This window comes from Scylla paramamosain, chromosome 10, assembly GCF_035594125.1.
Source record: "Scylla paramamosain isolate STU-SP2022 chromosome 10, ASM3559412v1, whole genome shotgun sequence".
NCBI classification, from domain to species: Eukaryota; Metazoa; Arthropoda; class Malacostraca; order Decapoda; family Portunidae; genus Scylla; species Scylla paramamosain.
The window spans coordinates 3,910,001-3,937,500 of NC_087160.1; the positions used below are offsets into that span (position 1 = coordinate 3,910,001).

The window sequence follows — 27,500 nt, forward strand, 5'->3', positions numbered from 1 at the left end:
ATTCTTAGAGTCTACGCAGTGTCCATTTTTATGTGTGTATGAGTGTGCGCGCGCGTAAAGGAGAGGCGCAGCAGTGAAAGTGTTTGCTTTGACATAACCATAACTTAAGTATTCTCAAAGCGCCCCCAGCGGTGATGAAAGCATTGCAAGTGCGTCGAGTGGATCACTGCATTGGTCATTCTGCTGCAGCCGCGCCAGCCTGTCCATTTGTGTAGGCTAACCTCCTTCAGTCCTCCCTTGTGTGCTCTCTCCCGTCTTGTCCTCCACCACCTCCACCACAACCACCACCACCACTACCACCTCCTTTACTACATTCTACAGCCATAGCAGCTTTCCATTTTTGTAAACTACACACCTTAACCTTTCCTCGTGTCCCTCTTCCTCCCTCTCCCTCCCCCTTTCCCTCTCTATCCACCACCACTATCACTATTACTACCACTATTACTACCACCACTATCACTATCACTACTACTTTTACTACTACCATCTCTTTCACGCTTCAGTCCACCTACCATCACTACCACTATCATCACTACCACTGTTACTGATGCTATTACTACTAAAGCCTTCGCATCTCAGTATATCCACCATCACCACTACTACCACTATCACTACCAGTATTACTATTATTTTCTCACCTCAGTCTACCCACTATTATCACTACAACTATTACTACCACCACCACCACTACCACTACTACTACTACTACTACTACTACTACCACTATCGATAAATTTACCTCTACAACAAACCACATTCTTTCACTAGGACGCGTATGTATGATCTGGTCACTCCTGTCTCACCAATCCACTCACTCTCCACTTACACGTTCCACTCACTTTCATTCACCCGCGCATGTAACGACAGCTAGTCTCCTCGCCTCCGCCGCCACCACCACCACCACCACCAAGTCTCCGCACATTTCTCGCCTCGCTTCACACACAAAATTACGAACAGTTTAATTAATTATTTCTCACGCTTACCTAACTCTCTCTCTCTCTCTCTCTCTCTCTCTCTCTCTCTCTCTCTCTCTCTCTCTCTCTCTCTCTCTCTCTCTCTCTCTCTCTCTCTCTCTCTTTCTCTCCACATTTCTCTTTTTTTAGTTCTTACTGAAGTGGTTGATGACTATTATCTGTGTGTGTGTGTGTGTGTGTGTGTGTGTGTGTGTGTGTGTGTGTGTGTGTGTGTGTGTGTGTGTGTGTGTGTGTGTGTGTGTATTGCTCAATATTATTTCTCTACTTTTCTTATCTATTTATTTTTTTCATATTATTTCCTTCCTTAGTAACTTTCTGTTTCGTTTTTACTTATCATGTTGCAAGTATTCTTCGTTCTTAATTGCGTAAAGAGACACAAACTAAGAACAAGCAGCAGCACATTTGTTGACCCTTACGAGCTGGCTTATTCATCATTTAGCACTGTTTTGATTTGCGTGCAGTTGTGGAATGGTAAGGCGTGCAGGTGTGGCGTATAGTGAACAGGTGTGGGCAGGAGCGGGTCTTGTTGGCACATCTGGCGCGGGGCGGGGCGGGGCAGAGCCGGGCGAGTGCCAGGTGTTGTGGTGCAGGGCGGGGCGGGGTGGGGACAGGAAGGGGTGGAGGGGAGGGGGTGAGAGGGGAGAGGGGGATGAGGTGGAGCAGGTCTCGCGTAAAGGAAGCAGGTGGGAAGCGACCTTGACCCCGCCGCCACCACCATCGCTGCCACCATCACCACCACCTCCACCACCACCTCTACCATTACCACCACTACTGGTAACAACAATATTTTCATCACCATAACACCGTCACCATCACCAGCATCCTCATAATCAACACTAACAACAATATCATCACCACCACCATCACCACAATCATCACCATCACCACCACCTCCACCACCACTACCACCACCACCACCACCACCAAGGCCGCGGGTCGTCGCCATTGTGGTGCAAACAGAGGGTTTCTCCTTGGTTCTCTTTCTCCTACTTCCTTCCTTCCTTCCTTCCTTCCTTCCTTGCTCTCTCTCTCTCCATCATCAGTTTTTTTTTTTATTCTTCCTTCTCTTCCTCTTTCAATTGTTTCATTCTTGCTTCCTGTATCTTTCCCTTCTATCATTTCCCCATTCTTCTATTGTTCCATTTCTCCTTTCCTTCCTTCCTCTCTTCTTTCTTTCCTTTCTTCCTCCACTTTATTCTTTCCTTTAACTTCCCTTTTCCGTTTCTCCGTATTTCCATTCTATAATCTTCCTTTGTATCATTCACCTATTCTTTAAGTCCCCCAATCTTCCCTTCTTTCCTCCCTTTTTTCCTTCCTTCCTCCCCTTCTCACTTTATTATTCTTTTCATTCTTCCTGCTTCGTTTCATTGTATCATTCCGTCATTCATCAAGTGTCGCAGTCTTCCCTTCTCCTTTCCTCCTTCCCTTTCTTCTCCCGACCTTGTTCACTCCTCCCCCTTCCTTCCTTCCCTCCCTCCCTCCCTTCCCTTCCTTCGTACTGTAATTCTCTACTTAAGAAGGGAGTCACGTTTCTCTGTCCCCGCAAATTTCACATCACGTTTAATAATTGACAACTTTCTCTTACTATTTTTGCGTCAGTGTATGCATCTGTACATTCATTCATCCGCTCTCATGGCCATCACCATCATCATCATCATCAGCAGCAGCAGCAGCACCGCCGCCTTCACATCGCATTGTATTCACGCGATTGTTTTGTTCTTGCTGGGGAAACGAGTTATGATGTACTGTACGTGTGTATATTATGCAATTATATCTAAATTACATCTAAGTACAAATAACAATGATAACGATTCTTATTTCTCTTTCACACACACACACACACACACACACACACACACACACACACACACACACACACACACACACATATACGAATCCCGGGCGCGGCGAGGCAAATGGGAGAGCCTTTTAATGTGTAGCCCCTGTTCACCTAGCAGCAAGCAGGTACGGGATGTAACCCGAGGGGTTGTGACCTCGCTGTTCCGGTGTGTGGTGTGTCAGTGGTCTCAGTCCTACCCGAAGATCGGTCACTATGAGCTCTGAGCTCTTTCCGTAGGGGAACGGCTGGCTGGGTGACCAGCTGACGACCGTAGGTGAATCACACACACAAACACACACACACACACACACACACACACACACACACACACACACACACACACACACACACACACACACACACACACACACACACACACAGAAGGGCGGAACCAGATTTATAAAATGCTTTGAGGAAGGAGTGGCTGTCTGGGGAGAGGGTGTGATTGTCTACCTGGGCCTGGGGAGGGGGCGTGGCTGTCTGGCCTGGGGAGGAAACTAACTACTTGGTATTAATGAAGAGCTGAGTTTTGAGAGAGGCGTGGCGTTCCCATGATGGTCACTTAATGCTTGGCAGGAAGGCAGGCGCACTCTGTCCTTTGACACCCAAGGGTGAAGAACTCGCAGGCACAGCAGGCTGTGCCATTCGGCTGGCGGCAGGTCACTGCCACTCGGGTACCCACACGCTGGCCACTCTGAGGCGCCAGGCAGTCAGTGACACACGGGGTCGAGTGCCGCGCTGTGGTGTGTCACGCCTGGCCTTTGTTTTGATGCAGAGCAGTGACCACCGACTGGGACTCAAGGTGATCTGACTGCACCAATCACTTGTTAAGAGGCAAGGATGGGAGAAACTTAAGTATTTAGTTAACTGCCCAACTGTCAAGCGGCCAGCGCTTGACAGTTGGGACGCACCTCAGTGATCGCGTTGCTGACAGTGGTGGCGACAGCAGCAGCAACAGAAGCCTCCCTGCCACACTCCAGGGTGAATTGGCGTGTGGCGGCGCTTCCCTGCATCAAGTCTCTTCACACAGGCCACTGTGGCGCAACTGAATCCCGCGACTGAGCTACATGAATGAGTGACTGAGTGCCGCGCTTCACTGCGCGGCCAGTGGTAGGCAGCCTGGTGTCGATCACTACAAGGAAAGGAATCAAAGGATACGATACTGATGCCTCACTGTGACCACAGGCACAGGCGACTTGGATGTAATCCCCACACACACACACACACACACACACACACACACACACACACACACACACACCGTGACGGGACACAATGGGCCATCACGAGGGGAAGGGAAGGCAGGGGTGCTGCTTGCTGCGTTACGGAGTGTTACGGAGCGTCTCCAGGCCACTCACTTCACGCTCCCGGCCTCTCGCCCCACTCCCTCACATTACCACCCGCCCCTTCCTCCCCATGTCTTCCACACCTCCACACGTGCGCTTTCCACGCTTTCCGGAAAGACTTGCACAAGAATCCCTTGGTTTTAGGACGTGAAAAAGATGATAAGACGAAGCACGCACACACACACACACACACACACACACACACACACACACACACACACACACACACACACACACAAAGAAAAGTTTCCCGCGGAGTTTAGCAAGACGTGAGATGAGTCGTGAGTGAAGGCGTGAGTAACAACTTGAATTTTGGTGACGTTGCATAATATCTTGGTTAAAGTTTAGGCGAGAGTCTCTGAGGGTCAGTAATCGGGACAGGACAAGAAATAACTGGTTTAAAGTTTGATAAAGTTAGAAGAAAAAAAAAAAGAGATTGGAAGGAACTGGTCCCCAAATAGAGTAGTGGATGAATGGAATACACTCAGCAATCAGGTTGTTAGTGCTGAGTCAATAGGGAGTTTTGAAAGATTACACAAATTTATGGATGAGGATGATAGATGGAAATAGACAGGCGTGCTTCATACAGGGACTACCACATGTAGACCTGATGACTCCCTGCAGCTTGCCATACTTCCTTACGTTCTAATGCATTCCAACTTATCACCAGAAGATGTAATTACTGTACTATCGAAGACACTGAAGGTCACACAATTCCACGCGTTAGGTACTGAAATGCCGGGCTTAGTTTGATGAGCAGGGCAAGGTGGAGAATGTGACCTTGACGCAACCGCCCCCGCGTGACACAGTGACGGGGCGAGGCTGAGGAAGTGTTTGTATGACCCCCACCACCACACTGACACCCTGACCCCGCCCCTGACCCCTCCTCACCTCTCCCCCACTCCTCCCCACGTTGCTGTCACGAGATGAACCAGAGAACACAAGGCAGAGTGTTCATCGATGTGCTCACTCCGACGATAATGTTTTCTATGAGTACACTGAGGGAAGAGAAAGGAGGAGGATGAGGAGGAGGAGAGGAAGAAGAAGAAGAAAGGGTGAACATAAGAAAACATGGGAAGCTGCAAGAAGACATTAGGACTACACGTGGCAGTTCTTGTGAAAAATGTGTGTGTGTGTACGTGTGTGTGTGTGAAAGATGGGATGTGTGTGCTACGGAAGATATCTCTCACACACACGCACACACACACACACACACACACACGTGGTCGCGGTTCGCCTGTAACCTCTAGTCTAAACTTTTCCTTTTCCTTGCTTTTCCGCGATAAAACATCCGTCATCGTTTCCGCCATCTAGGAACGAAAAAAAAAGAGAAAAGAAAGAAAACACCTTGCAAGTATAACAACAACACTGAAAAAAAGGGAAAAAAAAAAAAAAAAAAAACAAGAAATATCGACGCAGAGAGAGAGAGAGAGAGAGAGAGAGAGAGAGAGAGAGAGAGAGAGAGAGAGAGAGAGAGAGAGAGAGAGAGAGAGAGAGAGAGAGAGAAAGCAGACAGACAGACAGACATACAGACAAGCAGAGACAAAGAGGTAAACAAACGCATCCACACACACACACACACATATATGACTCCAACAAGTAGAAGATAATTGTTAGAAACTTAATACGTGAGTGGAAGTGAGTAAGAAGTTTGTAAGTGAAGGAAAAGTGTGTAGCAATTATTTTGTGAAGGAGAGTTGTATCAGTGAGCGAGGACGAAGGAAGGAGGAAGGAAGGAAGGAAGTAAAGGGAAGGAAGGATTAAAAAGAGAGAGAGAGAGAGAGAGAGAGAGAGAGAGAGAGAGAGAGAGAGAGAGAGAGAGAGAGAGAGAGAGAGAGAGAGAGAGAGAGAGAGAGAGAGAGAGAATGTGTAACAGGGATGAATGAATGATAGACGGAATGAAGGTAAGAATGAATGAATGAATAAATGGATAAATGAATAAACGAAGGAAGGAGGGAAGGAAAAATGGAAAGAAAGAAGGAACAAAGGGATGAAACTACCTGATTATCATCCTTACATTATTTACCTTTGCATTAATCTGATATAACTTTCTTCTTTATTTCTCTGTAATAATAAAATAAAACACGCTTCCGTCCTCAGTTCTGGGAAGGAGAGAGAGAGAAAAAAAAAAAGAAAAAAAAAATAGAGGTTTGCGGTGATGGTCTTCAAACTCAAGCAGAAAGTGATGGGACAATACATGGAAACACAACCTCATACCTTCTTTACCCTTTAAGTTGGGTGAGGGGAAGAGAGTGATGGGAAGGAGGAAAGGATGAAGTGAGAAGAGGGGAAAGGAAGAGAGGAGGAAGGAAAGGAGAGGTAGGAGTGAAAATGCATGTATGTGTGTGTGTGTATGTGTGTGTGTGTGTGTATATGTGTGTGTGTGTGTGTGTCCAAGGCCTGAGTCACGGCTCCTCACACTGACTCACACAGGTTCTCACTACACATCTGACTCACGGTAGCTCAGACTCAGTCCCTCCCGGTAGTTGAGTCACGCCAGGAGCCACCCACCCTCACAGTAGCTCTTCCCCCCTCTCTCTCTCTTTCCACCTTCCCAGCAGCCCCTCTCTCCTCCCACCCTTCTTCCCAGCACCTCCTCTCCCCCCACAGTTGGCCACGCCTGGCGACACACACACAAAAAATAGTAATAATCATCGTGGGCTTCGAGGAATATCACGCCATGGTTCCTTTAGCTTAAGCCAATACTTGTACTTCCTTGTCCTCTTTCTTTACTTGTCTTCCTTCTGTTTACGTCTCCTTCTTCACTGGTCTTATTTATTTTCTTTATTGTGACAGTATAGTTGTCGTTGTTGTTGCAATTATGTGGTTTTCAGATTCACGTTTTTTTTTTATTTATATGAATGGTTTTGTTTTCAGAAATTATCTCGGCGTTTTTTTAATTTTTTTTTTCGAAGTAATGTTCTCTTAAAGTCAATATTCATCTTTCCTTGTTTTCTTCTCTTTTTTTTTTCTTTTTCAATGAAGTTCATGTTTTCCTCGTCACTTTTCATTCCTAGTTCAGTTCGTTGTATTGGTTCGTTTCCGAGATCTGAGAGACTTACTTCTTTTCAGATAAATTGACAAAAGTAACTGCATTTAACAAACCACAGATCTTTTTATCAATTAATGCTCCCCTTGTTATAATTTTCTTTGACGTTCTCCTTGTCCTCTTAGTTCCTTCACATTTCCGACACGCAAACTAAGGAGGACTCAGTATTTTATTTTCTGCTTTCTTGGTTCCCCTCACGTTAGTTTCCTCACACCTCCAGCACTCACACACAGATGAACGAAGGCCCTGCATTACACTAACTCTGACTGCCTTGTCTAACCTGTAATTCCGAAAGACGCCACTGACAGCAAGGGAAGTGACGGAATCAGAGTCCTTTAGTGCCTGCATTATTACTTTTATTCAACTATACGTCTCTGGTCACGCAAAGGAACAAGCGTCATACGATCATTTTCAGTCCACAAGTTGTATTTTTACTCCACGTTACTCACACGAACATAAGGGAAATTGCAAGAACCCAGTCGGCCATTGTGTCCTCTCCTGATTACTCTTACCCTCTCCTGAATACACTGTGTCTTTCACTCCTCTTCTTTCCCTTCATCCCTCCACTCTTCTCTTCTTTCTCCTTTTTCCTCCATGCCTCCCCTTCCCCTCCCTTCAACCAACACCCAGAAGGAAGGGAATGGAAGGGAAGGGAGGGCGCGAGGCGGTGTCCCCTTGACATCAACTACCTCATCATTTTTTTCCAGGTTCCAGGCCCATCATTACTCCCCCTTCCCTTCCCTTCCAAGTGTTGGGGAGAGGAGGGATTACGCCACCAACCCTTAATCCCACGTGTCTTTCTTCCCTCTCCCCACTCGAGTTTTTTTTTTCTTTTTTCTTTTCAAAGGTAAATGATGCTGGCCAAGGGTGCACAAAAGTGTAGAAAAGAACTATTTCACGTCTCTTTCATTTTAGTGTCTTGGCATTGCTCTCTCGATATCATTCAAGTCGTGGAAAAGTTATATTAAAGACAGGTAAAAAGTTAAGGAGTTTAGTACAGAAGAGGGTAAGAGGATAGAAGAATAAAGAAACTGGATAACTCTTGCACATCATAGACTGTGGTGAAGTTAAATTTAAAAACAGATATACGAGTAGGAAGAGGAAGGAACTTTTTTTCTTATTTTTTTTTGTTTAGTTCTCAAAATAAAGTGGCAGACGAATGGAACAGACTCAGCAATCAAGTTATTCCTGCAGTCAATAAGAAAATCTATAAGAAGGTTAAACAAATTTATGGATGGAGATTATGGGTGGAAATGGGTTTCATACAGGGACTGCCACGTGTAGGTCTGATGAATTCCTGCGGCTTCTATTGTTATGTTCTTGTGTTCTGAGACAATAGCGAGGATGCTTCCCCGGCGGCCCTGAGACACATCACGATAATCTGCCTGTATGTCAATGTTGTCACCGTGAAATAAGACTCATGTAGGGAAGTAGAGGTTGAGATCACGTGTCAGAGTGGTAGAAGAAAGAATCATTCATTACTCCTTTCCTTCCTGTCTCCAACATCACAGGAGCTTTAAGCATTTCAATACACCAACAGCTACACCATGAATGCCACAACCACAATAACTACGTCAGCCATCATTATCAACACCACCACCACCACCACTATCTAACCAACATGCCCAACCGCCACCTGCCATCACACCACCACCACCACCACCACCACCATTTCCACCACCGCAACATACTACGCACCAATGACTTGCGCAATATGACACACCACCACGCTATCACCACTGTCATCACCTCAACATTGTCATCCCCTTGATTGCCCGCCTCCTCTCCCCTCCCGTCTTCCTTTCCCACCTTTTCACTTCATCCCTTCTTTCTTCTTTTCAGTCAATGAATATTTTTTTGGAGAAATTTCTCGGGTGGAATGTTGGCGAGGAAAATTCTCCCTCTGGCTCACTGGTAAAGTTCTGAGAAGAGAGAGAGAGAGAGAGAGAGAGAGAGAGAGAGAGAGAGAGAGAGAGAGAGAGAGAGAGAGAGAGAGAGAGAGAGAGAGAGAGAGACAGAGACGCAGGTTAAGAGTCCTCGCTGTCTCATTTTGGATCACGTTCTGAAACATTTCCGCGCCGCATCTCCACTACACTCAAAAAGCTCTAGATGAAGTTACACAGGTTCTTAAGAGTTTATTTATGGTTCTAGTGGCAGACTGACAAAATATCTACATTTCTAACATGATAAACTCTCTTGAGAACCCCTTTGGCTGTTTCTTGAGAGTGAGGGGTTGGCGCCGTGTACGAGTCTCCTCCAGTTGTTTCTGTCCCTTGCATCTTCCTCTGTGACTCCCATCCTACGCAATTCTGCCGCAGTTCCATCCCTCCCTCTCACTCTCTGTCTTCCTCTCGATCTTCCTCCCTCAACTGGTTTTCTCCAGACTCTTTTAATCTTACTACGTGACCAAACTATCTCTTGTCTTATCGTTTCCGTAATGCATTCCCCTCTTGCTGTCCACGTCACGTCTTCATTTCGTAGATGGTCTCTGAGTGATACGCTCATCAACCACCTCAACGCTCTCTTCTCTGTTCTTTCCAACTTCCAGTCTTCTGTGTTATTTAGTGCCCGTGTTTCTGCTCTATATATCATTACCGGTCTTATCATTGATCTACATACCTTTACCTTTATTTCTTTTTCACATTCTCTCATCACAAACCCTCTGGCTCACTGGTAAAGTCCTGACAAGAGACACGTGACCGCGGCTTGGAGTCCTCGCCACCTGACTTACCTGGTTGGTGACGTTGCCCAGATGCACCACCTCCTCTGTCTCGCGCCTGTCCTCGGCCACCTGGTGAGACGTGAGTATGTGCTCCTTCTTCTCCGACACCACCACGGCGCCGCCCACCGGGATCCAGTCCTCCCCCGGGGCCTCGATCGCCGCGCCCTCCTGCCCCTCCGGCGTCAGGTGCTGCAAGGGGAGGCGTTGTTAGTGCTGGTGCTGGTGCTGGTGGTGCTGATGATGATTATGATGATGCGCGATAGGCGGGTGCAAAGAGGGATAGGAGGCGTGGGAAAGGAAGGGAGGAAGGGAGGAAGGGAGGGTCACAGGGAGTGAGAAAAGAGGAAGGGAGATGAGAAGTATTTGCTTACATTTAAAATTGGATCTCTCTCTCTCTCTCTCTCTCTCTCTCTCTCTCTCTCTCTCTCTCTCTCTCTCTCTCTCTCTCTCTCTCTCTCTCTCTCAAAAAAAAAAAAAAAAAAAAAAAAACCTTCATGATAGATAAATAGATACATAAATATAAACGAATAGACAAATAAATAAAAAAAAATGAATCATACAACGAATGAAAACAGCTAATAACAACAACAACAAAAACAACAACAACAACAACAACAACAACAATTTTCACAAGTCTGAGAGCTCCTAGCCTTGTCAACTCACCTTACCACCAAACCACCACCACCACCACCACCACCACCACCACCACCACCACCCCCACTGTATCAGAAGCGAGGGTGGAGTAGCACCGCACCACCACCACCACCACTACTACCACCAGCAACGCAGAGGTGGATTAAGTGGATAAGTAGATAAGATGGTGCCGATAATTGAGAGACCTTCATTTGAGACAATTTAACGATAATGACATACACTGAAGGAGATGATAATGACACCTTCACCTGTGTGTGTGTGTGTGTGTGTGTGTGTGTGTGTGTGTGTGTGTGTGTGTGTGTGTGTGTGAACCATTTCCGCGTGCAGAAGCCACCAGCCGGAACTCAGAAGATTGTACGAGTATACGCCCTTCAGAAGTCTCTCTCTTCCCTTCCATTTTTTTCCCCTTCTCTTCTCTTCCCTTATCTTCTCTTCTCTTCCCCTGCATTTCCTTCTCTTCCCCTCTATTCTCTCCTCTTCCTTTACTCTCCTATCCTTTCTCCTCCATTTTCTTCACCTTCCATTCCTTTTTCTTCTCTTTCCTTTCCTCTCCCTTCCCTTCCCTTCTTTTATCTCTATTCTTTCCCCTTCTCCTTTACTTTCTCTCCCTTATCTACCATCTCTATCATTCTCTTTCCTTTCCTTCCCTTCCCTATCCCTTCTTCTCTCTCCTTCCCTTCTCTTCCTCTACTTTTCCTTCCTTTTCCTTCCGAATTTATCACAAACAGCTTCCCAACTTCAAGAAATCTACTATAATTTGTTCTTTCTTTGTGTTTTTTCATCTCTTGCACCGCCTTCCTTCCCTCTTCATTCCCTTCACCCCTTTCATTCATTGCCCATCACGGCCCTCACCTTTATTTCTTCTCTTTCCTTTATTCTTTATCCTTTCCTTCACTTATTTCATTGTTTTCCTTTATCCTCTTCGTTCTTTCCTATCATCTCTTTCATCCCTTCTACTTTCTTTCATTCCTTCCCATCTCCTTCCCTGTTTTTCATTTATTTCCTTTTACTCCTTTCATTCATTCCTCCTTCACCTCCTCCTCCCTTCTTTTCTTCCCCTTCCTCACCATTCTCTCATCTCTCATCCCCCTCTCCCCCTACCAAAGTTTTTTTTATATTTTTTTATTTCTCTCTCATTCGTCTTTCTTCCCTCTCTATCTGCCTTTACTTCTTCTTCGTCTTCTCCCTCTATCAACACCCCCATCCCCTCACCACCACCTACACTACCCACACCACACCATCACCCATGCACTAGTTCCGCCAAAAGTGTCACCTCCACAGCCCTTCTCCCATCACCGCCCCCCGCCTCCCCCCGCTCACCTTGACACTCAAACTGCTACCTCACTAACTTTCCCGCACCCCCTCCTACCCTCCCTCCTTCCCGTCACCCCGCTGTTGCTGTGTCGACGACGTAAGAACACAAGGGGAACCAACAAGCTTACACGTGGCAGTCCCTGAGTGAAATAAACATGCTTGTACACAACTGTCATTCCTATCCATAAATTTGTCTCTCCCTTGTGACTTAGAACCAACAACCTGATTATTAAGTCTATTCCATTCAAACACTATATTTTAAAACACCTACAACCTGATTATCCAGTCTCTTCCATTCACCTACCACTCTATTTCAGAATCAACTCCTTATCTCCTTTTTCTAAATCTGACTTTATCAAGCTTGAACTCATTGTTTCTTGCCCTTGAGGATTTTACTTATTCGTGAACCAGTTTCTATTTATCGTCTCTTCTCAAATCAAACTTTCACTCAAGGTTGAAATCGTTACTTCGTCCTCTCCAGATTTCCAACCCTTGAGATCTTGTGTGCATCAGCCTCGGGTCCAAAGCATTACCAAGCATCACAAACACCCCTGGTACTGCTAGACCCTCACTGGGCACTTTGTTTTCACTACACTGCTAACACTGCCTAGAATAACACGAGAAAACTTACTACAGTATTGAAAGAAGGTAAAGAAGGGAAGGCGGGAGGACCAGGAGGAATCACGACAATGAAACGAGAAGATAGGGAGGATGAAGATGAGAAGTTTACAAGCAGGGAGGAGCAAGGAGGAAAAGTGAGGTAAGGAGGGAGAAGGAGAGGAGGAAAGGAGAAAAAAGATAAGTGAAAAGGAAATGTGAGATATGATACAGGGAGAATGAGTAGGAGGAGGAGGAGGAGGAGGAGGAAAACAAAGGTAAAACAAACAGTAACAATTTAACTGGGGCTAACGATGCTGCCTGTGTGATTATACTACCATTATAAAATCTAGGAGGAGGAGGAGGAGGAGGAGGAGGAGGAGGAGGAGGAGGAGGAGGAGGAGGAGGAGGAGGAGGAGGCGGAGGAGGAGGAGGAGGAAGAGAAGGAGGAGGAGGAGAAAGAGAAGAAGGAGAAAGAGGAGGACGAGGAGAAGGAAAAAGAAAAGAAAAAAGAACAGGAGCACAAAGAGGAGGAAGAGTAGGACGAGGAAAAAGAGTCAACACAGCACCACAGTACAACACACAACAGTTGCAACACCACAAAGTAACAGTCCTGCCTGGTGTCACTGTAGCCAGACCATGGCACCGTACTACTGTGGCACTTATATGGCACTCCCCTGGCAACACGAGGCCCTTTGCTGCTCAGAGGTGCCATTTGTCTCCCCCTTCACCCCACACACACACACACACACACACACACCACCCCGCTTCCTTTCAAGCATAAATAATAGTCTTTTGCGGAAATAAGAAGCAGTGTGTGTTAGTGAGGATGAGGAGGAGGAGGAGAAGGAGGAGGAGGAGGAGGAGGAGGAGGAGGAAATGTGGATCAGTGGTGGAAAGGCGATGTGGAGTGTGGATTTAAGTGGGTGGCGGAAGTGGGGCAGTGGATGCTGTATGAGAGAGAGAGAGAGAGAGAGAGAGAGAGAGAGAGAGAGAGAGAGAGAGAGAGAGAGAGAGAGAGAGAGAGAGAGAGAGAGAGAGAGAAGAAGAAGAAGAAGAAGAAGAAGAAGAAGAAGAAGAAGAAGAAGAAGAAGAAGAAGAAGAAGAAGAAGAAGAAGAAGAAGAAGAAGAAGAAGAAGAAGAAGAAGAAGAAGAAGAAGAAGAAGAAGAAGAAGAAGAAGAAGAAGAAGAAGAAGAAGAAGAAGAAGAAGAAGAAGAAGAAGAAGAAGAAGAAGAAGAAGAAGAAGAAGAAGAAGAAGAAGAAGAAGAAGAAGAAGAAGAAGAAGAAGAAGAAGAAGAAGAAGAAGAAGAAGAAGAAGAAGAAGAAGAAGAAGAAGAAGAAGAAGAAGAAGAAGAAGAAGAAGAAGAAGAAGAAGAAGAAGAAGAAGAAGAAGAAGAAGAAGAAGAAGAAGAAGAAGAAGAAGAAGAAGAAGAAGAAGAAGAAGAAGAAGAAGAAGAAGAAGAAGAAGAAGAAGAAGAAGAAGAAGAAGAAGAAGAAGAAGAAGAAGAAGAAGAAGAAGAAGAAGAAGAAGAAGAAGAAGAAGAAGAAGAAGAAGAAGAAGAAGAAGAAGAAGAAGAAGAAGAAGAAGAAGAAGAAGAAGAAGAAGAAGAAGAAGAAGAAGAAGAAGAAGAAGAAGAAGAAGAAGAAGAAGAAGAAGAAAGTAGAAGAGAAACAAGAAGACGTAGAAGAAAAACAAGATGAAGAAGAAGAAAAGAGAAGAGAAGAGAAGAGAAGAGAAGAAAAGAAGAAGAAGATAAAGAAGAAGAAAAATGAAGAAGAAGAAAAAGAAAAAAGAAGAGGAGCTCCACCAAAACTGCTCCACCCTCAAAATGCTTGGTTGCTTCTTCCGGGGACACACACACACACACACACACACACACACACACACACACACACACACACACACACACACACACACACACTCCCAGGAAATAGGTAATGAAGGTAAAAACAAGCCTGCCTTCTCTTCCTTTCCTCCACTCAAAACTTTTATCTAAATTTTGTTGACAGATCTTAATCCTGTCTTTACTTCCCTCTCCCCCTTCCTCTTTCTTCTCAACTTCCCCCTATCTTCCTCCCATTCATCACTTCTTTCTTCAGATGACTCTCTTCACTTCTGCTCCTTTTCATCTTCCTCTCATCTTTTTTTACCCTTCCATTCATCGCTACTTTTTTTTTCTTTTCAGGTCGCTTCTCATCTTCCTCTTATCTTCCTTCCTTCCATCCAATCCTCCTTTTCTTCTCCTCCTTGCACTATTCCATCCCTTCCCTTTCCTTCCCTTCCCTTATCCCATCCCTTTCCTTCTCTTCTCCTTCCTTATCCCATCCCTTCCCTTCCCTTTCCTTCCAACTTGGTTTTCTGAACTGAGGGAAAGAAAAAAAAGTAAAAAATGAAGGATAAACACAAAAAAAATAAATAAATAAAAATAACATATAAGACCAACACGCTTACCTAGTGATTTGCATATACCGCCAGAGAGAGAGAGAGAGAGAGAGAGAGAGAGAGAGAGAGAGAGAGAGAGAGAGAGAGAGAGAGAGAGAGAGAGAGAGAGAGAGAGTTTGTGCGCGCGTGAATTTTGCTAGAGTTCCCCATGAAATGTTGCATCAATACACGTTTTCTTTCACACTCGAGGCGTCTGCTTCTGTTATTATTATCATTGTTATTACTATTATTATCATTATTATTATTATTATTATTATTACTATTATTATTTTTAGTATCATTAACATTATCTCTCTCTCTCTCTCTCTCTCTCTCTCTCTCTCTCTCTCTCTCTCTCTCTCTCTCTCTCTCTCTCTCTCTCTCTCTCTCTCTCTCTCTGTCAAACCACAAACACACCCACGCATTTAAGCAACACATTTAAGTCTACCCACTCTTCTCGTCTTATCCACACATCCACACGTCGTCACGCCCTTTGTTCTTACGCATTTCCAATAATTTTTCATCAAACTTTTATTGCCCCACTTTTTCTCTCCTTTTCTGTCCCTGCGCAGGAAAGGCCGTGGCTGTGTGTGTGTGTGTGTATGTGTGTGTGTGTGTCTACGAGTTGAGTGGCCGTGATGCAATGTAGCGACGGTGACTGAGCGACTGGATGGCGCCGCGACGAGACGGGGACAGGGACGGGAAAGGACGGGGACGGGAAGAGAGGCTGCGTGTGTATGTGCGTGTGAGTAATAGAAATTCTAGTAGTAGTAGTAGTAGTAGTAGTAGTAGTAGTAGTAGTAGTAGTAGTAGTAGTAGTAGTAGTAGTAGAAGAAGTAGTAGTAGTAGTAGTAGTAGTAGTAGTAGTAGTAGTAAAAATATTAATAGGATAGTAATAAAGATAATAATAATAATAATAATAATAATAATAATAATAATAATAATAATAATAATAATAATAATAATAATAATAACAATAGGTTTAATTAGTACAAGCAGCCCAGAGAGAGAGAGAGAGAGAGAGAGAGAGAGAGAGAGAGAGAGAGAGAGAGAGAGAGAGAGAGAGAGAGAGAGAGGGCAGGTTATTAATTAAAGGACACACAAGGCAAGAAGAGAGAGACAAACATACGAGACAGAGAGACTGAGACAACAAGCCAAGAAACGGGACAGAGGAAGCAGGGAGCGAGATGCACCGAGGAGAGAGAGAGAGAGAGAGAGAGAGAGAGAGAGAGAGAGAGAGAGAGAGAGAGAGAGAGAGAGAGAGAGAGAGAGAGAGAGAGAGAGAGAGAGAGAGAGAGAGTGAAGATCGAAAAAAAAAAAAACAAGGAATAAAGAAACAGTCTACAAAGGAAAACAAAGAAGCAAAGAGTAAAAAAAGAAAGAAGAGAGAGGCTGGAATGAAGAGAATGCCGGAACGGAAAACACACACAGACACGCACACACCGGGGGGGGGGGAAGGAGGAGGGGAATCAGAACCACAGACGAAAGAAAAGAAATAAAATAGCACATGATGGAAAATAGGAAGGAAGAAGTAAGTGACATAGACAAGAATAAATGAAAGGGAGGGAACGGAGATGAAGAGGAAGGAAAGAGGGAACAAACACAGACAGGATGGAGTAACACAGCAATGATACAATACAATCATACCTTCAACACAACTGTCGTGATATAAGGGGAAAAATAGGTGATTAGACACGCCTCATCTCATCGTACAATCTAGTGAAACGAGTCCAGAAAATAACGCATGAATGACGCTAATGAGATTCAAGGAAAAATAGTCATGAATTCCTTCTTCAGACTCGAGGAAGGAAAATTATGTTGAAAAGAACGTATGAATACATTTTTTTTTTTTTTAGGCTTCAGAGGAAAAGAAAATCATGAGTAACAATGTTGAGACTTAACATAGATATTATTCATACGACTTTTAAGTTCTGAAGGAAAGTAATTCATGGATACCCACTTTTTTCTTCGGACATGAGGACTTGAGAAAAATAACTCAAACCACTTCAGAAGCTTAGAGAAGAAAAATCACCCTTGAATAACACTTTTGAGGCCTGAGGAATAAATTAACTCAAGGAGAGAGAGAGAGAGAGAGAGAGAGAGAGAGAGAGAGAGAGAGAGAGAGAGAGAGAGAGAGAGAGACCTTGACCAATACAGTTCACTACCCACCTCGTCAGCGACCACCTCATTCGTGACGGTGTTCTCGGTGCAGTCCTGGGTGACGAGCGGCCCGGAGTCCCCCACCACCTCTCCGTCCTCAAGCATCACCTCCCGCTGCGTCCTCGTCTCGATGTTCTTGGTGGTGGTGGTGGTGACCTTCTTCCGCGTCAGCCACTCCTCTGCCGGGCACCACAGCGCAGTTAACACCAGGAAGGTTAAGTTAAGTGGTGATGATGGAGGTGTGGGGAGTGTAGACTGGAGTGAATGGTATGATATGGTGTGGAAATCTTAGCCACTTCTCTGCCGGGCATCACAACACAGTCATCACTAGTTGGGTTAGCTTAAGTGGTGGTGGTGTGATGAGTGTGGTGCTGAGTGAATAAATGAAGTGGCTGTGGTATGGAAATCTTAGTCTGTATGTTTTTCCTTCTTTCCTGCTTTTTTGTCTCTGGCTTAGAGCAACAACAACAACAACAAAATGTATATATAAGAAAGGCCCAATGAAGGTGCCAGTCCCCGAAAAGTGTAGTCGAAGAGTTTATCAAAATTTGGGGACATCTTGAAACCTCTGAAGAGTTTAAAAAAGAGGAGGATCAAGAGGCGCAAGAGGTGAAGGTGGAATGGTGCAATGGTGACAGGAAATACTCTCACTGGTTAGGGATACACAGGTACAGGCAGGTAAAAGTAAAGGTAGTGGTTAGATGAGAACATAGGAAAATGAAGGTTGGTGCGGGAAGCCATCAGGTCCTCACGTGGCACTCCCTGCAAGAAAAACACCTGCCGGTCTCCACCTGTCATCCTCATTCATAAATTTGTCTTACCCTTTTAAAGCTCCCTAATGACTCAGCGCTAACAACCTGATTACGGAGTTTATTCCATTCATTTACCACTCTATTTGAGAACCAATTGTAGGTGATGCTTAGTAAAATCAATGTTAATATGATTTTTCTTTCATATTTACACGCAAACATCAAGGAAAGTGTTTTTACTCTCTCTCTCTCTCTCTCTCTCTCTCTCTCTCTCTCTCTCTCTCTCTCTCTCTCTCTCTCTCTCTCTCTCTCTCTCTCTCTCTAATACCCCCCGCGGCCTTGAACATTCTGATTCAGACTTGAGATCTGATGTGTCTGTAATTATCTGCTTCCGCTTCTTTCGCAAACCTCCTTATTATCCTCATCATCATCTCCTTCATCCTCCTCCCCCTCTTCTTCTTTTTCTTCATCTTCTTCTTCTTCTTCTTCTTCTTCACTGTCATCATCATCATCATCATCATCATCGTCGTCATCATCGTTCCCTTTATCCTTTTCTCCAGTTTCTTCTTCTTTTCGTTTTTTTTTCTTCTTCTTTTTCTTCGTTCTCTTCTTCGTCTTCCTTCCCTTCCCTCCTACTCTTCTTCTTCTTCCTCCTTCTCCTCCTCATTATCATCACCATCACCACCATCATCATCATCTTTATCCTTCTCTCTTATCTTTTTTCTCTCTCCTACTCATCATCATCGCCATCATTCTCGGTGCCTGCCCCCACCCCCGCCCCCAACACACACACACACACACACACACACACACACACACACACACACACACACACACACACGGCATTAGTTTCAGCAAGACTCAAGGGACAAAAGACTGCAGTTCTCTCTAGATCCACCCTAAATATCTTTGAGGACACGATGATAATTAGGTGCTGCTGCTGCTGCTACTACTACTACTACAACTACTACTACTACTACTACTACTACTACTACTACTACTACTACTACTACTACTACTATTATTGCTATTACTACACCTACCATTATCATTAGTATTCCTACCACACCTCCACACACTCAGTATTCATCATCCATAGCATTAAGACGTCCCTCTCTCTCTCTCTCTCTCTCTCTCTCTCTCTCTCTCTCTCTCTCTCTCTCTCTCTCTCTCTCTCTCTCTCTCTCTCTCTCTCCTACCCTTTCCAACCTTCACCACAATCTTCTCTCTAACACATTTTACACTTTCTCTTCCCTCACTCACTCACTCTAAGACACTTTGACCTCTTATCATTATCAGATCTATTTCTCAAAGGCCACAGAGATGATTAGCCGAGATCTCATGTCGTTTTCTTTCCCATTAGTGGTGCAGAATCCTCATGGTAAACACAGAATCGTCACTAGAATCTTGACAGCACGCTTGCATCATGAAAACACACGTGAAAATAGAGAGGTGGATGAATGGAATAGTCTCGTTAATCGGTGTTGTTGGTGATGAGTCAGTAGGGAGCTTTAAAAGAAGATAGGAGAAAGTTATGGGTAAAAATGATTGGTGGAGACAAATTGGGCATGTTTAAAAAGAGAGATTGCCACGTGTAGGCCTGATGGCTTCCTGCAGCTTCGTTTGTTCTGTTCTGCACTGTCTTGGTTATGTAGCGGACAGTGTTGTAAATGAATGGAATAGACTCAGTAATCAATAGGAAGCTTTAAAAGATGATTAGACAGACCCATGGATGAGAATGATTGGTGGAAATACGTACGCATGTATTCTTGTATTTCTTGTTTTCTTATCTTCTAATGAAAGACCAAATAACTTTCCGATAAACTTTGAAAACGCTAAAGAATATCTAACACCTTTCATGCTGCCACCTCACACCATCACCTCCCACATGCTGCGCCCCCGGACACTCCCAAAGCTTCAGACAGCAGGCCGTATTCTGAAACACTGCGCCGCATCTCCACTACATTCAAAACGCTCTAACTGGAGTAACACAAGTTTTTAAGAGTCTTTTTATGGTTCTAGTGGCAGATTAAGAACATTTCTACAGTGTGAACAGGAGAAACACTCTTAAGAACAGGTCTAATCATCTCTGTGGCCTTTGAAAATAGTCGTGGTGAGAGAGCAAAGAGTTTGTGAACACGGCCCAGTCTCCCAGTACACACAGCCGCAGCCACACTGTACGCACCTTCCTTTACCGTCTCGTACATCTCGCCGTCGTCCATCTGAAAGTAATTAAAGAGTTATTGACTATTTCATTCCAGTTCGCCACGACATGGAGATTATAAGGCGCCGAGAAACAGCAAAGGTATGGCACGTTTAGAATACCAGTGCCATATCAGAGAGAGAGAGAGAGAGAGAGAGAGAGAGAGAGAGAGAGAGAGAGAGAGAGAGAGAGAGAGAGAGAGAGAGAGAGAGAGAGAGTCATAGCATGCGCATCCAGGGGAGAAGAGAGAGGAGGGGGAGAGGAGGTAGAGATGGCGACATATCATGGAGGAGGAAGAGGAGGAGGAGGAGATACCAAGGTCACTCATCACATTCTTAGTCTTACCTCCTCTTCTATTCATTTTCATTCCCCTCTCCCCCTTCTCCTTCTTCCTTCCTTCGTAGAAAAGTGTATAATGGAGGAAATGTAGCAACAACACACACACACACACACACACACACACACACACACACACACACACACACACACACACACACAACAGACTCGTTGAAAAGTAAATTATTGTATCTCAGGGAACTTGCAAACATTCTCTCTCTCTCTCTCTCTCTCTCTCTCTCTCTCTCTCTCTCTCTCTCTCTCTCTCTCTCTGTGTGTGTGTGTGTGTGTGTGTGTGTACCCAGGCACACCTATACACACACCCATAATAAAATCTCACAACTAAACATACCCATTAAACTTTTTTCTTTTCCTCTCGCCCCCCTCCCCTGAGTACGGCCAAGAACGCATGTGATTGGTTATTAGTGAGTGGGTACCCTTCTCTCTCTCTCTCTCTCTCTCTCACCGCTCCCTCACCACTCACGGCAAGGAACAGTATCGCCTCATGTACGTACACTCGACTTATGGCTGAATAAAACACATATTTCAAAGTCTCCCCATCTCGTTTCCCTTCTTTCCTTTCGTATTGTTTCTTAATATTCCTGATTTTTGTGGCGGCCTTCTGGTTTAAGAACATATTAGAAATGTAAGTTAGTAAGGAAGCTGCACTAAGCCATCAGACCTACACGTGGCAGTCCCTGTAAAGAGCATGCCTTGTCTTCTTCACTTCTTTCTTAAGGTCGTCAGTTTGTTGTAGTTTATCCTCCAGAGCAAAGGGTGTTTTCTGATGCACACTTGATTTGTGACTTAGGAGAACATTTATGTACTTCAAAGTCTGTCCGTCTCATTCTGCTTTGCTACGTGTGTTGTTTCCTCGTCACTAACAGAAATTAGCTGTTTTTTTTTACTTTTCTTTTTATTCTCTCTCTCTCTCTTTTTTTTTTTATGGTCAAGGACTGAGGGAAGAATATGCATGTGAAAAAAAAGGCTTCACTGCCACTCTCCTGAAGCACTGTAGAAAAAAAAAAAGTCAAATGAGCCATTAGTTGTTTTTATCATGTTGAGGCTGGCTAACTAAAAAGAAAAAAAGAAAAAAAAAAGAAAAAAGGAAAAAAAAAACAACTCAAGGCCACTAGACGAAAGGTAATAAATGTGATAGGAACGTTTTCCCTTTTTCTTTCTTTTTTTCCTTTTTTTTTCTCTTCTACCAGAGGCTTGTCTTGCCCTGTCCTCCCTCTGCCCTTCTCTCCCTTCTCTTCCCCAAGCGTACCTGCCACCCTATTCCCTCTCCCTCTACCCTCCCCCTCAGATTTCACTTCTCCCCCATTCCTTCTTCCCCGTCTAGTCCTCCACCCTCCCCTGCCCTCGCCTCACGTATCCACTCCATTCCCTCCCCTCCATCCAGACGGTGATCTATTAGACCCTGAATGAGGTGCCAGCGAGCAAGTGAGGGAGGGAGGGACAGGTGGAGGGAGACGGGGAGAGATGGGAGCGAGAGAGGAGAGGGGGAGGTGACAGGATGAAGGGCAAAACACTTGAGTCAATCAGTGTATTGTTTACTCAACACTGAATAAGGGGCGATATCAATTCGGTGCGGTAATAAAGGCAGTTTTGTGGAGTGTAGCGGTGTGGTGTGGTGGCGGCGTACCCGGTGCCTTACACACACACACACACACACACGTACCCTTGGCTGGTCTGGCTGAGGTACTCCCGCCCACGCGTGTCTTGTGTAAGCATAAGAATCAACACCTCATAAAAACCCACGACACTGCGCGGTCACTGCTGTCCTGCCATGCCTGACTCACCACACGCACCTCTCATGCATGCCACACACACACACACACACACACACACACACACACACACACACGTAATTTTAGGGAGTGGCACCTTCAGTCGGCATTTTTTTCTGCCTTTTTGTATCCCTTAGTCTGAGTCGCTCTTAGGTAAAAAAAATCTCTCTCTCTCTCTCTCTCTCTCTCTCTCTCTCTCTCTCTCTCTCTCTCTCTCTCTCTCTCTCTCTCTCTCTCTCTCTCTCTCTCTCTCTCTCTCTCACCTGGCACAGTTGCATCTTGGAGGGCGGAGGGCCTGACTCGAAGTGGCGGGAGGCGACGATGCCATACGTGTCCTTGCCTCCGCCACTAGCCCCGGAGCCGCCCCCGCTGGCGACACTGGCCGGCATCCTGCGGGAAGGGGAGGCGTTAAGAGGGAGAGACACTGGAGTGGTAGATGAATGGAACAGACTTATTAATCAGGTCGTGAGTGCTGAGTCATTATGGAGGTTGAAGATAAAACTAAGTAAATTTATAACACTACAAATATAGATACACAATAACAGACTACAAGAGATAGCAGAAGGAAGGTGGTGTGTGTGTGTGTGTGTGTGTGTGTGTGTGTGTGTGTGTGTGTGTGTGTGTGTGTGTGTGTGTGTGTGTGTGTGTGTGTGTGTGTGTGTGTGTGTGTGTGTTACAAAGGTCGCGTACCTTCTACACGACACCGTCTACTACACCCTCTATTAAGATGCAAGTGAACTTTAGCCATTGTACTATATTGCACCGATGAAGGATATGACCGCCCAGCTAACTGTTTTACTGCTATGAGAGAGAGAGAGAGAGAGAGAGAGAGAGAGAGAGAGAGAGAGAGAGAGAGAGAGAGAGAGAGAGAGAGAGAGAGAGAGAGAGAGAGAGAGAGAGTACAGCATCCATAACAAACCACTGAATATGCAAAACAGATGTGACTAGCTCAACACAACTTACTAGGAACACACAACAGAAATGACTCATAACACAGAACAGAGGTGAACTGCCAAGCAAAATGAAGTGTGTGTGCCGAGGTGACCTAATATGTAGTAGAGAAATGAGTCCGCACAACACGAAGTGACATAACCGAACTTGAACGCGTAACGGAATTGAGTTGGTAAGCAGGAGAGAAGTTATTTCACATGAAAGCCTTGAAATGCAGAACAAATTACCTCAAAGAACAGAAGTGAGCACGCGGAGTAAAGACAACAATATAGAACAGAACAAGCAACATAACCTACAAAAGATAAAAAAAAAAAAAATGTGTATAGAGAACAGAACAAGCGACTTCATTAGACATACGAGGAACAAAACACATATAAACACCAAACCAAAACAAAACAAAAACAAATATCACACACAGATGAAAATCCTTACAGAACAACAGAACAAGCAACTTAAAACACACACAAAAAAAACGAATAATAATAATAATAAAAAAAAAAAAACAGAACAAACACACATACATAACACAAAATGCGTAAGAACAACACAGCACGTAAGCGACTCAGCAAGCAAAGAATGAAGGCGAGTGATTATGAGTATGCACAGGGGAGGGAAGGGAGAGAAAGTCATGAGTTCCGGTGCGGGCCAAGACAATGGGGCGACGAGACGTGCATGTGAGCGCGAGTGAGACGCCGCTGAATAAAGTCAAGGTAGACAGGTAGAATTCAGGTAGACTGCGCGCAACATCAACTGTTGACTGAATGAATACGACCAGGGAGGAGGGGAAGGAAGGAGGGAGGTAGGGAGGGAGGGAAAGATTGAGAGAGGGAAGGAGGGACGAAGGGAGGGTAGAAGGGGGAACTTTGAGGGAGAGGGAGAGAGGCAGGAAGGGACGAACGAAGGAGGTAGGGAAGGAAGGAGAAAGGGAGAGAGAGAAGGAGGGAAGAGAGGAGAAAGGGAGAGAGGGAGAGAAGGAAAGAGAAAGGGAGAGAGGGAGGGAGGGAAGGAAGGAGAAAGGGAGAGAGGGAAGGAGGGATAGAGGGAGGGATAGGAGGAAGGGAGGGAAAGAGACACAGGAGATTGGAGGGAAAGAGAAAGGAAAGAAGGGAGGGAGGAACGGAATGAGAGAGAGAAAGGGAGGAAAAAAAGGCACCCCAACTAAGAAACAGGAAGAAAAAAAAAGAAAATAATAATAATAATGAGAGAACGGAAGACAAGAGGTGAGTGAGAGGCGGGCGGTGAATGGGCTGCCTGAGATACCTGGCGCAGTCACGTGACACGATAACCATGACGAGGAGGAATGCAAGGGAAAGAGACATGAAAAGGTAAACAAACACTTCCTGAGAGAGAGAGAGAGAGAGAGAGAGAGAGAGAGAGAGAGAGAGAGAGAGAGAGAGAGAGAGAGAGAGAGAGAGAGATAATACCATAAGGTTATTATTCATCTACACACACACACACACACACACACACACACACACACACACACACACACACACACACACACAACAATCAAACAAATATTAATACTAATTTGCATATGTTTCTATTTATTCTCTTGCATCTTTTTTAACAGTCAACTTCCTCCTCCTCCTCCTCCTCCTCCTCCTCCTCCTCCTCCTCCTCCTCCTCCTCCTCCTCCTCCTCCTCCCCATCTTCCTCCACCATTATTAACATCTTTTTCTTTCTTAATCCTCTTTTTCCTCCAATTCTTCGTCCTTGTTTCTCTCTTCCTCCTCCTCCTTTTCCTTCTGCTCCTCCTTCTGCTCCTCCTCCTCCTCCTCCTCCTCCTCCTCTTCCTCCTGTTCCTCGTCGTCGTTCTCATCCTCCTCTTGTCCTTGTTCTTGTTCTTCTTTCCTAATTCTCCACCGCCTCCTCTTCTTCCTCCTCCTCCTCCCCACATACGCAATCTTAATATTTCGAAAGGTATCCGGCAGCATCATCACGACCTGGCCGATGAGGAGGAGGAGAAGGAGGAGGAGGAGGAGGAGGAGAAGGAGAGAGGAGGAAAGGTCTTGAAACACGATATACCAATTTAAAATCCATATCATTATTAAAATCTTTCACTTTTCTTCTTGCAAAACAAAACAAGAAAAGGTAACATACTTATCATGAAAAGCAACATTCTCACAAAACAAATATGAACAAGTAAAAAAAAAAAAAAAGAAAAAGAAAGAAAACGTTATGGAAGCAACATTTCTCCAAACCAAACTAGACGAAATAAGAACAAGATAGACAAAATAATCTCCCATCAGTAAAAAGTGACGTGAAGTAGGAAGGGAAAATATAATAATAATAATAATAATAATAATAATAATAATAATAATAATAATAATAATAATAATAATGATAATAACAACAATAATAATAATAACAATAATAATAACAACAACAACATAACGACAACAAACAACAGAAACTTAATTATGATCACTCGGAATTAAAAAAAAAGAAAAGAAAAAGAAGAAGGGCACGAAGTAAGATTATAACACTTCTCTTTTCTTTTCATTTCTATTTTTCTTTTTCTTGTTGATATTCTATTTCTATTCAAGCTTACGCCATTTCCTCTCCCTGGAATAATTATATGAAACGGTTAGACAAGGCAAGAAATGGTGAACTAAGGCAAGGCAAGGCAAGGCAAGGCAAGGCAAGGCAAGGCAAGGCAGGACAGGGCAAGACAGGGCAATACAAAAGCAAGGCAAGGCAAGGCAAGGCAAGAGCTGCGTATTTCTTCCCTTTACTGGCAAATGTTCACGGCCACGGCAAAGCATAAATAGTGCGTGTGTATGTGTGTGTGTGTGTGTGTGTGTATGTGTGTGGTGAACTGGCGCCACAGACACGAAGGAGGTTCTAGGAAAAGAAGACAGGGAGGAGGAGGAGGAGACGAAGAAGAGGGATGATAAAGAAAGAAGAAGAAGGAAAAGAAGATAATGGTGATACTTGTGAATAGGAGGAGGATGGAGCGAAAAAGAAAACACGATGATAACAATGAACAAGAAGAACAGGAATAAGAAGAACAAGATGTACAAGAACACTAAGAACAAGACGGTAAATAATAATCTTAGAAATGAAAAAAAGAGGAGGATGAAGAAGAAGAAGAAGAAGAAGAAGAAGAAGAAGAAGAAGAAGAAGAAGAAGAAGAAGAAGAAGAAGAAGAAGAAGAAGAAGAAGAAGAAGAAGAAGAAGAAGAAGAAGAAGAAGAAGAAGAAGAAGAAGAAGAAGAAGAAGAAGAAGAAGAAGAAGAAGAAGAAGAAGAAGAAGAAGAAGAAGAAGAAGAAGAAGAAGAAGAAGAAGAAGAAGAAGAAGAAGAAGAAGAAGAAGAAGAAGAAGAAGAAGAAGAAGAAGAAGAAGAAGAAGAAGAAGAAGAAGAAGAAGAAGAAGAAGAAGAAGAAGAAGAAGAAGAAGAAGAAGAAGAAGAAGAAGAAGAAGAAGAAGAAGAAGAAGAAGAAGAAGAAGAAGAAGAAGAAGAAGAAGAAGAAGAAGAAGAAGAAGAAGAAGAAGAAGAAGAAGAAGAAGAAGAAGAAGAAGAAGAAGAAGAAGAAGAAGAAGAAGAAGAAGAAGAAGAAGAAGAAGAAGAAGAAGAAGAAGAAGAAGAAGAAGAAGGAAAAAGTGAAGTTAATTATAATGAAGGAGGAGGAGGAGTGGAAGGAGGAAAAGTAGTAGTAGTCATAGTAGTAGTAGTAGTAGTAGTAGAAGGAGGAACAAGAATAGGAGGAGGGGAAAAAGTAAAAACAGTAGTAAAAGGAGGAGGAGGAGGAGAAAAAGGTGAAGAAAAACAGGAACAGGAGGAGGAAGAGGAGGGAAAAGTAGAAAAGTAGTAGTAGTAGTAGCAGTAGTAGTAGTAGTAGTAGTAGGAGGAGGAGGAGGAGGAGGAGGAGGAGGAGGAGGAGGAGGGGCATGGGTACTGGAGGGTGGGTGGAGGGGTGGGGGCGAGTACTGTGTGGCGGGGGAGCGGGTGGCAGGAAAAAGTGGTATTGGCGGAGACACAAAAAGAGCGGACAAGGCCGGCTAGAGGAGAGCAGGAAGAGGGGAGGCAGGAATGCGGCTGTGTGTGTGTGTGTGTGTGTGTGTGTGTGTGTGTGTGTGTGTGTGTGTGTTTTAGTTCGTGATTACTGGATCGTATCTTCATCTTATTTATCTCCTTTTTCCGTTTCTTCCTCCTCCTCCTCCTCCTCCTCCTCTTCCTCCTCTTCTGCTTCTTCCTTTTCTTCTTCTTTCTCTTCTGTTTCTTCTTTTGTTGTTGTTCTTCTTTCTATCCTGCATTCTTCTCTTCGTTCCTTATTATAATTTGTCTTCTTCCTTCTCCTCCTCCTCCTCCTCCTCCTCTTCTTCCTCTTCTTCGTCTTCTTCTCCTCTTCAGTTTCCTTATTCATCATTATCATGGTCTTCTTC

At 44.5% G+C, this 27,500-nt stretch overlaps 1 protein-coding gene across 1 annotated transcript in view; it reads right to left on the bottom strand.

The window, feature by feature from the left end:
- The window catches only part of LOC135104126 (mucin-2-like), an 82,276-nt gene that overhangs the window by 17,534 nt on the left and 37,242 nt on the right, over positions 1 to 27,500 (bottom strand). Inside the window, exons 2-5 of the mRNA XM_064011155.1 lie at positions 22,424 to 22,550; positions 20,014 to 20,050; positions 17,089 to 17,258; positions 9,941 to 10,120 (exon numbers count right to left, since the gene is read on the bottom strand). Of these exons, the coding sequence (XP_063867225.1) occupies positions 9,941 to 10,120; positions 17,089 to 17,258; positions 20,014 to 20,050; positions 22,424 to 22,549 (513 nt within the window). The 5' untranslated portion in view covers position 22,550. The remainder of the gene's footprint in view (positions 1 to 9,940; positions 10,121 to 17,088; positions 17,259 to 20,013; positions 20,051 to 22,423; positions 22,551 to 27,500) is intronic.